We start from the raw sequence: 10,689 nt of genomic DNA, 5'->3' as shown, positions 1-10,689 counted from the left end.
GGATGTTCCTGATCGCTAATAATGGCTGGTTGTTCAAATCTAGGTGGATTTTCTGCTTTACTGTTTGTTTTTTTGGTGTGCAGGTTCGATACAAAATGGCTGTCCTTCGGGCAACTTAGCGCGGTCACTCCATCGGTACACCGGCACCGCTGGAATCGAACATTATAGTGGATGCAAAATAATAAAAAATAATCCCTTCAACAAAGCACAATATTGCCTAATTTTTGCATTAAAATTTGCCGGAGAGGCTCCAATTTTAATTAGATTACCATTTGATCCTTCGGGCAAAAACAAGGCTGAACGGAGTATACACGGAGTATAGAGGAGTAGTTAGATTGCACTATTAAGTGCGATCCACATAGTTCTCAGGGTTCCCACCTACGCAATTTCCCACCTGATCTGCTCTATATGCCAGGTTTTCACAACCACCGGTAGTTGGTGTGTCTAAGATATGTCTCCGTCTCGGACAAAGGCCGGGAAATGCCACAGCCGGTGGCGGCTTGTGCAAGAATAAAAAACACATAACTATTAGACGAGGTCCTCCGCTGGATAGTCCGAACCTGTTCTGGGTGGCGTCCCTGTCGCCTAAACCTGCCCTGAACTGGGGCATATGTCCGGTGTTCCTGGTACCTTGCATAAAGGGAAAAAAGGGAAAAGGGATTGGGGGCCAAACCTAGACCCTAAGCCCCGAGCGTGACTGATAATTTCGATCTAGAAGACACAGTCACATTGGCATGTTCTCGACTCGCTTTAGGGCAGAGACTAATGACTAAATAGGACTAAACAAGACTGAATCCGCCCAATTTCCGTAACCGAAGAAGGACGGAGATCCGGCTGTGCCTCCGACTACCCGGATCGGCGAGTGTGATTGGCGGGTTCGGGAATAACTAGAGCTGTTCGGGTTAGTGTGATTGCTTAGCCATTGTCGCTTGCGACCTCCCCGGACGTTCTCTTCTTATCTTTCAGTCTCTCAATTTCACAGGACTGTTGTTTACTTGCTTATGACGTGTAACAAGTGGATACAAACATGGGCAAACAACACTGCATTTAACACAACTTCCAGATTTCAATCAATGGCTCGACGAGAACTATGCGATTAGCGCCTTCGGAGTCCAACGCACAGTGGACCTCTTGATGTCTGTGCCATATCTCTCTTAACGTGATTGGGCATGGTCCATGGACTATCCAATCCGACCCTGAGACAAAATGCGGCTAAGATCCCTTAGGGTCTTTTAGTCCCTTTTATGCGGCTCTATCATACCGATCTAGGCACGGAGCCACCACACCCCTCTCATCCGCAGCAAGCCCTCTGGCTGACATGGCGCTCTCATTTCCCACAATGTGACATTCGAACGCCCGTGGCTGTATGATGCCACGCGTTTGGCTTGTGACACCTCTCTCTGCAGTGAATTCCCCGGACCACGCTTTCTTCTACGTGCGGGATTTGGCCGTTGTGGACAGATAGATCCTGGCCCCAGAACCTAGCGTTTTACACTACCAAGCGTCGAATCCACCTATGCCAGGCTACGCTGGCTGGGTGGACACTGGGCATTGACCTACCCATCCTGGCCGATTACCGCCGGATATCACGCATATGCTCATTTCCACGTTTTGATGGTTCGCTTCTACTTTCTGCTTAGTGCGCTCCATGTCGGAGGTCGGCACATTCTCTAGGGGGCTCAGATGGACCCCGTATGGGAGTTCTTATATGGATTCTGGTCTTTTTCCCTTCTTTCGACAAACAACTCTCTCTTTTTGTCGTTTGGGAATTTTAGCAGACATTTCGTCTGCGTCCTTTCATTGATCGCAAGCCTGTCACTCTTTTATCAGGTTGATCTGCGATTCTTATATCTAATTACATTCATTTCCCGTTAGCCATAATGCTTACCAGAACTGTTGCGGCCGTTTCGGCCCTGTCACTCTTTGCTTCCTCTGCTTTTGCTGTTGATGCCAGCTTGAAGAACAATGTTGCTGTCTACTACGGACAAGGTTATAACCAGCCTCGCCTAAGACACTTCTGTGACCAGACCTCAAACGATATCATCAACCTCGGGTTCATCAATGAGTTCCCTACTGCTGTGAACGATTGGCCCGGTAGCAACTTCGCCAACCAGTGTGATGGAACCCTCTTCGACGGTACCAACTTGCTCAGTGGCTGCCACCAGATCTGGGAGGATATTCCCTACTGCCAGGAGTTGGGCAAGACTGTCCTTCTTTCCATCGGCGGTGGCACTGCCACTGCCCAGTACCTCAAGGACGATGAAACTGCCGAGTGGTTTGCTGATTTCTTGTGGCACTCTTTTGGTCCTTACGACCTGGCCAACAGTCTCGGGTACCCTCGCCCATTCCTGACTGCCGGTGTTGATGGATTCGACTTTGATATTGAGTACAACGGAGGCGTTGGTATGTTCCCTCTCCCCCCAAGCCCTAATTACGCCCTAACGTCAATAGGATGGGCTGCTATGATCAACCGCCTGCGCTCCTACTACGACCAATACCCCCAGCAGAAGATGTACATCTCCGGTGCTCCTCAGTGCCAAATCCCCGATGCCCAACTGAGCGATGCTATCAAAAACTCCGTCTTCGACTTCATCTGGGTCCAGTTCTACAACACTGATGCCTGCTCTGCCCGCAACTGGGTCGATGGCCACGGCGACTTCGACTTCGGCCGGTGGGTTGAGGTTATCGAGGCTAGTGCCAACCCCGATGCTAAGCTCTACATCGGTCTGCCCGCCTCCTCGGACGCTGCTAACGAGGGATACTACTTGACCCCTGATGAGGCTGAGCCCCTGATCTCCACCTACATGAAGCTGTACCCCAAGCACTTCGGTGGTGTCATGCTGTGGGAGGCTACTGCCGGTGACAACAACGTTATTGATGGTCTCACTTACACTGAGCATATCAAGGAGATCCTGTACAGCTGTGCTCCTCCTGTTGTCTCTTCCACTGCCACTCCTACCCCCAGCTCCACTGCCACCCCTATCAAGTCTTCCACCGTTCCTCCCTCCAGCTCTGCTACCCCTACCAGCTCGCCTGCCAGCTCTCCTGCTGCCTCTTCCACTGTGTCGCCTTCGTCGTCTGCTGCTCCTAGCAGCACTCCTTCGTCTGCTCCTTCGAGCTCGGCTTCCCCCAGCGCCTCGGTGTCCCCCAGCTCTCCTGTTGGCACCGTCTCGCCTTCTAGAACACCTTCCGTCACCCCCAGCTCCCCCGCTGGTACTGTGTCTCCTTCCTCCTCGGTACCTGTGACTCCCTCCGGAACTCCCTCTGTCACCCCCAGCTCCCCCGCTGGTACCGTGTCTCCTTCCTCCTCGGTACCTGTGACTCCCTCCGGAACTCCCTCTCTCACTCCCAGCTCCCCTGCTGGTACCGTGTCTCCTTCCTCCTCGGTACCTGTGATTCCCTCCGGAACTCCCTCCGTCACCCCCAGCTCCCCCGCTGGTACCGTGTCTCCTTCTTCCTCCGCAGCGGTGTCTCCCTCCGTCTCCCCCAGCAAGCCAGCTTCCTCCGTTTCCCCCAGCGGCAGTGCTTCTAGCTCCGCCGCCTCATCCACTGACTGCGAGACCTCCGAGACCCCCTCGGCCTCCACCCCTGCTAGCAGCCCTGCCAGCAGCCCCGTGGCTTCTTCCGGACATCCCAGCCACACTATTACTGTGACTGCCCCCATTGGAACTCCCACTCCCAGCTCCCCCGTTGGCCCGGGCTCCAAGTCTAGCTCCAGCTCTACTCCTCTGGTCACCGGTCACTCTTCCAGCGTGACCCCCAGCAGCTCTGCTTCCTCCGCTACTGACTCTGGTGCCTCTTCCGCTACCAGTGCTCAGTCCACTGGTGTCCAGCCCACTGGCGCTCAGTCTTCTGGTGCTCAATCCACTGGCGTTCAGCCCACCGGCGCTCAGTCTTCTGGTGCCCAGTCTTCCGGTGCTCAGTCCACTGGCGCCCAGTCCACTGGAGCTCAGTCTTCCGGCGTCCAGCCCACCGGCACCGGATCCTCCTCCGGAATCACCATCACAATCCCCGTGACCCCGACTCCCTTGCACACCACCTCCGCCGAGACCATCACCACTGTGATCGTCACCTCCTATACCAGCATCTGCCCCACCGGTTTCACCACCATCACTACCACCCTGACCAGCTACTACTGCCCCGGCAATACCCCGGCCACCGCTACCGCGACTGGCCCTGCCGCAATTGGTACTGGTACTGCTGGTGTGACCGCTCCTACCTCCGGCCCGGCTACCACCAGCCCCTCTATCCCTGAGGGCTGGACCACCACTGTCACTGTCTGCACTGTTTGTGCTGCCACTCCTACCACTGTGACCCTCACTCTGCCTCCTGCGCCTACCACCACTGGTGTTGCTGCTGAGACTACTGCTGCCACTGCCACTGCTACCGCTCCTGCCCAGGGCTCTGGCTCTGGCTCGGGTTCGGGCTCCAGCTCCGGTTCCAACCCCGGCTCTGGCCAGGGTGAGGGTTCCAGCTCCGGTTCCAACCCCGGCTCTGGTTCATCTAGCCAGGGTGAGGGTTCCAGCTCTGGCTCTTCCGGCCATGGCTCTGGTTTCGGATCCGGGTCCAGCCCCGTTGGACCTGCGTCTTCTTCCAAGGGCATCTCCAGCACTCCAGTTGCACCTGTCCGCCCAGCCAAGACCTCGTCGACCCTGGCCTTCCGCCCCTCGACTGTCGCTACCAACACCCCTGTGGCGCCGACCAGCACTAGCAACCCCGAGGGCGTTTCCCCAGTCTACACCGGCGCCGCCTCCAAGGCCAACGTCACCGGCCTCTTCGGCTCCCTCCTCGCCGTCGCTCTCTCGATGTTCGTCATGTTGTGAGTCTGTCCAGTTATCTGGTCAGCATGATCCCATCATCTACACGATGCGCCTGATCTCACGATGCTGCATCAGAGAGAAGCTGTAATTGCCTGGGCGATTATTTTTAATTATGATCTTGCTTTATTATATTCTTTTTTTACTGATCGCTAGCATTTCTGGGGTTTACCCTTCCCTGTTTTATTGGCGTGATTCAATACCTCTTGGCCTGATTTTGTGATTTACTCCGGCCATTTCTCTGACTAGACCCCTCGGTCAAATCTCACTGTTCAATTTCCTAATGACTTCTCCCAATGTGTATTCTGTGGACCCTTTGTGTTCGCTTGTCATTCCCTGTCTGGGTGTTATCGTACCTTTTTCATTATGCTATCTGCAATAGACAAAATAAAATGTTAATTGTATATATGAAACAAATCTGTTGACTTATTAGATTTTACCCAAAAACTCTTCCAACTGTAATGGTCAGTCGATCTTATACACATGGTTCCCCGCAGCCGAGGTCCGTGGATACACTCGGCTGCGGAGTAACTTAACTTGAACCACTTGAACCTCTTCTACTTCCAATGTTTTATTTCTATACACAATGGCTTCTTCATTAAAAGGCATCAAAGTCATTGAATTGGCTGGTCTAGCTCCAGGTGCGCAGTCAACTTCCTACTAAGAACCCAACTAACCAATTTCCCAGGCCCATTCGCTGGTCTCCTCTTAGCCGACTATGGCGCCTCTGTACTCCGCATAGACAGACCAGGAAGCGTGAACGCAGACCAGCTAACAAGAAACAAAACATCAATCACACTCGACCTGCGCGATGAAAACTCACGGAGCGTGCTCATCCGCCTGCTCACCGCAGCAGATGTGCTAATCGACCCATTCCGGCCAGGCGTTCTCGAGCGCCTCGGTCTCTCTCCGACAGAAGTTCTCCTGAAGCACAATCCGCGATTGATAGTCGCACGCATGACGGGCTTCCGGCGAGATGGAAAGTACAAAGATATGGCGGGCCACGACATAAACTACATCGCTGTGTCGGGCGTACTATCAATGCTCGGACGCGCCGGCGAAAAGCCCTACGCACCAGGAAACATCCTAGGAGACTTCGCTGGTGGCGGAGCCATCTGCTTCCAGGGTGTTCTGCTAGCACTCATCTCCCGCTCGCACACTGGCCGAGGGCAAGTGGTCGAAGCCAACATGGTCGACGGCTCAGCCTACCTAGCAACATTCCCCCGACTTGCGCGTCAGACTCCAGCCTGGGGCGAGCCGCGAGGCCAGAACCTGCTGGATAGTGGGTGCCCCTACTATGATACATACGAGACCAAAGATGCCGGAAAATATTTCGCAGTCGGGGCATTGGAGCCACAGTTTTACGCGGCGCTGCTGCGTGGACTAAATCTCGATCCGAAGAAGACTCCTAAGCGTGAAGATCGTGCTAATTGGCCTGCCCTACGGGATATATTCACTCGTCGGTTCAAGGACAAGACTCGCGCTGAGTGGGAGGATATCTTCGACGGTACGGATGCCTGTGCAACTCCCGTGCTGGAGCAGGATGAACTCGAAGCATCAGGCTACGAGCAGCGCCCCATTGTCCACCTGGCGAGCACGCCTGCAGCCCCGATCCAAGCCGATCAGGGTGGTTGGAGCGGCGGGGTTCTTGTACCCGGTGATGGAGGCGCGGAGACTCTTAGGGTGTGGATGGGGTGGGAGCAAGACAAGGACTTCACCGTTCGACACGATGGGGCGTTATTACCGGCGAATGGCAGGACTAAACTGTAACTTGGCGTATCCCCGCTAGTTGACGCTAGTTTCGGGTGGTCTGGCACTTGCATTGTAGATAGATACTTTGATGTTTTTGATGTCTTTCATTTTCTACATACCTGAATGCCCCATATCCAGGGTCATGTTGTTACATCACACTACTAGTGTTCCTGGCTGTCAATGTCTGTTTCATCAGGAACGGGCTGCAAATCCGGATACGCCGAAACATGTTGACGTCACGACTATATCCCCAGATCCACAGCTGAGATAATCAGCCCATATAGTGTGGCGCAGCGTATTGCTCCGTTACAGAGTACAATTGAATTTTCGTTAGGGTTTGCTAGGTATGAACAGTTTCGTCTGTTTTCGCCTTCAAGGGCGGCATTACGTCGCTAAGCGAAGGGGTTATAGCGTCATCTTCCTTGCTCAGGTATGCGCTAAGACAGCCCCGGTGCCCTTGGAGCGAAGAAATAGCCGAATGCGAATAACATCATTCCCGTTCAAAGGTAATTCCTTTAGCTCCCCTACTCTAGCAGGGATGTATACCCCGCATTGTGAGCATATTAGGATCAGCCCGCGGTCATCGGTCCTCGGTCTTATGGCCGGCTTGAATTGAACCGGTGTGTACCAGGTAGCGAGATGTACATAAGACCGTAACTTATAAGTTATCTTAGAAGGTAAAAGAGCATCCTACTCCTATAGATCCAACGTCCAGACAAGCATTGGGGCAATGGTATACGCGGCAGTCCCCACCCAGATGATCATCCTGCCTATCAAAGAAGACGCGCAAATCGACGCACCCTCGACTAAGCAGGGCCAGCTCTGGTTGCAGATCTGAGTGTTCTGGAACACTGGTCCGGATTCCGTCACCTGTGCTGGGGACGACAGTGGAGGAGCCAGGCCAACTCCATCTTCACATCGGTGAGTGAAGGAACCAGCCACCGCTGGGATCACCGCTGCAGCCAAGCAAGAAAGTAATCTCGCCCTTGAGCGTTCCAGTTCGAGCCAGTCTACACCAGCTCTATGCCCTGCTTGGACCCCCTGAGTGGCAGGAGATTACCAAAACCTTGACCTTGATTTCGCCCGGCATTTCGGATGCTAGCTCTCGCTCACGGTCCGCCATGCCATGATCTTCAAAACTCTCGCCTAACACTAACAGCTTAGGGAGTGGTGCGCCCATTACAGGGACGGCTAACTACCTGGCTGCCAACCCTGCGACCTGGGAGAAGACGTGGGCACTGTGGACCGGTATTGTCGCCAATGTGCCTGGCTGCACTGGTGTTACGGGCGGGTGGATGGTGGAGCCGGTTGATGGCTACAGCCCCTGCTTTGTAGTTTATGTTGGCTGGGAAAGTTTGGAGGTCCACGACACGTATCACCGTAGGCGAGCAGTTATTCTCGGGGAGAATAATCATGGGTTTCGGGAGTATGGTCATGTCGCCCTCGGGCACTCACGTGCTCGGGAGGCGAATCTGTAGGGCTGAGGCATGTGTAAGGTAGCATTCAAGAGAGAAATGACATCTAAAGAAAGAGAAAGTGAAACAACTGAAACATTTAGAGCATCACTGTAACTAATCAACTGTAACTCTGTACAGGTAACTGTATTGACCCAGCCTCAGTGTGGCTTTGCTGAGTACTCCACCCGCCAAACTGGGTTGGAAGGTACTTTGTCCGTCGTGTTCCGTATCGACCAATCATTCTGCCCAACCAAGGAACGGCCGGTCAAAGTCCTCTTCTCTCCCCGACCTAACTCTCCTCCCCTTAAGGTCCAACTGCCCATACTCTGACTTTCTCACTCTCGCTTATTCTTCACTTTCATTGCGAGACTCTACAACTCTCTAAACCCTCCCCAGTGTGTTGCCTCGTGTGCGCTCCCAACCCTCGCCTCAAACTACCCCGAGTTTCCACCCCATTCCACTTTTAACTACGGACAGGCGCCTGTGCAGCTCTCAGGCGTACAATTTCAGCCTTCCGCTTAGGACCTCCCAAATCGGACTGTGCAGCTGTGTACTGCAGTGGGAGCTGAAACGGCATCTCCTTACCCGTCAGCCGCGCGCATCGGAGACGCAAAGGACCACTTTCGCCAAGTCACCACAAACCAGCCTCCCACCTCCTGGGATAATTCACAGGTCTCTTTGCGATCTGGTGAATACGCTGGATTTTTGGAGCAGTCGCACGTTGGGATTATATGGCTGGTGTCCTATCCCCGCCCAACATGACGGAATTTCGAATGCCCCTCCACCAGGGCCCTCCAGCCCGAAAGCCCCTCGCCGCTCCTCAGCCTGGCTATGGTTATCAGCCATACGATGCTCCCCGAGGCCAGCTTGCTCCTCATCTCGCCGGACCCCAGACTACCCACAGTCGGACTCGCACAACCTCCTCTAGCGTTCTGCCCTACGCCCAAGGCTCGCACAACTACCACGGCGCTCCCCACCCTCCTCCTATTCCTCAAAACATGGCTCTCCCTCACCATTCTCCCTCTCGCCGCATGTCGAGCACCACCACTTCAACCTCGTCTACTGGTAACCACCCCACGGCGCATGGCGCGCCAAGCGTTTCAGATATTCGGCGCACGGCCTCCTCTCGCTCTGCCAATTCCCAGCTTGGGTATGTGGCTCTCATGCGGCGGCAAAAGGCGACTGTTTGGTGTGATCGCGCACAGCCTGAAGACGCCAGGTTGCGCGAGCAAGCGATGCGTGACAAGAAGAGAGCGTACCTCGAGGTCCACGGATCAGGCGCCGGCCGGGCAGGAACCCTGGCCAGTGGCAAGATCCGCCACGGACCTAAGGGTGCAGCAGACTTCTCGCCCTCCAATCTTGTGGGCGCTAAGGTCCCTGTGCGATTGAGTGCGAATGAGATCGGTGACGGGGAAGATGACGCTCTCAGCAGCGATGGTGGCGCAATCCACCGGCGCACTGGTAGCGGGCGGAGCTCACTCGGAAGCCAAACTCGCTATCCGAGTGGGTACTCGCGGCCACAAGGCACAATGGGTAGCAACAGCACACCTCCAAACGAAAAGACCGATCTTCCGGAGGTGTCAGAAAATCGACCCGCTGAGATTCAAGCGGAGGAGAAGAGCAGACTTTCCTCCTTGGTTAAGGATGATGCTGCAACAACACACAGCAGCGAGCAAGAACAAGAGGATTTCGTTGGCGATATGGCAGCTCCAAGTGCCGCCAATGCGGCAGCCCAGAAGGCCAAGAAGGCAGATGAGTTGCGACGACGAGGCAGTGTGGACGAACGCACTACTTCCATGACGAATGTGCGACTCTTCGTCGCAAACCCCGATCTCAGCGACTGAGCATCTTTCAACTTCCACCCAATATCTGCCTATCTTCGTACCCTTTGTCTTCTCGCCTGATCCCGCCTTTACATCTTATGATTTCTACATGATTTCTCTTACCGCACTTACTGCACATAATACCTACCCTTGCTGCAATTCCAATTCTGGCACGTCTGGCAAATCTTGATGATTTGACCTGTGTCGTCCATGTTATGTTCATATTCTTTTGCGCTTTTATTGTCTGGTTCTTATTCCCTTCAAGCGCTGTGTTCCTGTCTCCCAGGGCTTCCCTGTTCTGCTGTATATCCTTGATGGCACTGTGGGTCTCTATGGATTGGCTATGCGGGCTGTCTTCGTGCTTTTGTGGCTGCATATTGGGTCATTCTGGCGTTGATCTGGCATAGCTTCTCTTTTATCTAGAGATAGTAATAGTAAACCAAATACTTACTCAATTGGTGTTGTGCTTAGTAGCTTCGCATCGCTTGCTTAAACCCTACCACATCTGCTATCAAAATAACATTTAGCACAAGGTATGAGATGAACAATTGGATCCCCAATTGGCACTACATATAACCCCCACACAAGTTGCGGGATGGCCATTAGCTAAGCACACACGTTATCGGTCGCGCATCGCGATCCATTAACGCGTCCCTTGTCAGGCACAACTCCTTCCGATGAACTGGTCGCTTCCCCCAGCGGAGCCAACCTCTCTTGCATTCATTGACAGTGCATGACTTTATACTGTTCAGTGTGCAATACACCTTACATATCTCTATTCCTTCTTTGAGAATAAACAGATCGCCGACTGAAAACACGACCGTCACACGACAACTCGAC

At 53.8% G+C, this 10,689-nt stretch overlaps 3 protein-coding genes across 3 annotated transcripts; all 3 read left to right on the top strand.

Annotated features, from left to right (window-relative positions):
• Window positions 1–1,880: 1,880 nt before the first annotated feature.
• Window positions 1,881–4,823, top strand: chiA1 (class III chitinase ChiA1; the record flags this gene model as incomplete). The annotated part of the gene is made up of 2 exons (XM_022627920.1): window positions 1,881–2,403; window positions 2,452–4,823. 2 exons carry the CDS (start codon window positions 1,881–1,883, stop codon window positions 4,821–4,823), a joined length of 2,895 nt encoding a protein of 964 aa, XP_022492216.1.
• A 580-nt stretch (window positions 4,824–5,403) lies between these two features.
• On the top strand, window positions 5,404–8,356 carry PENARI_c002G07586 (CaiB/BaiF CoA transferase family protein; the record flags this gene model as incomplete). Its single annotated transcript, XM_022627656.1, has 5 exons — window positions 5,404–5,458; window positions 5,506–6,536; window positions 7,532–7,683; window positions 7,738–7,900; window positions 8,165–8,356. 5 exons carry the CDS (start codon window positions 5,404–5,406, stop codon window positions 8,354–8,356), a joined length of 1,593 nt encoding a protein of 530 aa, XP_022492760.1.
• A 428-nt stretch (window positions 8,357–8,784) lies between these two features.
• On the top strand, window positions 8,785–9,870 carry PENARI_c002G12075 (uncharacterized protein; the record flags this gene model as incomplete). Its single annotated transcript, XM_022627964.1, has 1 exon — window positions 8,785–9,870. The coding sequence occupies one exon, from the start codon at window positions 8,785–8,787 to the stop codon at window positions 9,868–9,870; it is 1,086 nt and encodes a 361-aa protein (XP_022492975.1).
• Window positions 9,871–10,689: the final 819 nt, after the last annotated feature.

Source organism: Penicillium arizonense, assembly GCF_001773325.1.
Source record: "Penicillium arizonense strain CBS 141311 chromosome Unknown PENARI_contig002, whole genome shotgun sequence".
Classification (NCBI taxonomy): domain Eukaryota; kingdom Fungi; phylum Ascomycota; class Eurotiomycetes; order Eurotiales; family Aspergillaceae; genus Penicillium; species Penicillium arizonense.
This window is presented reverse-complemented; position numbering and strand designations above follow the sequence as displayed.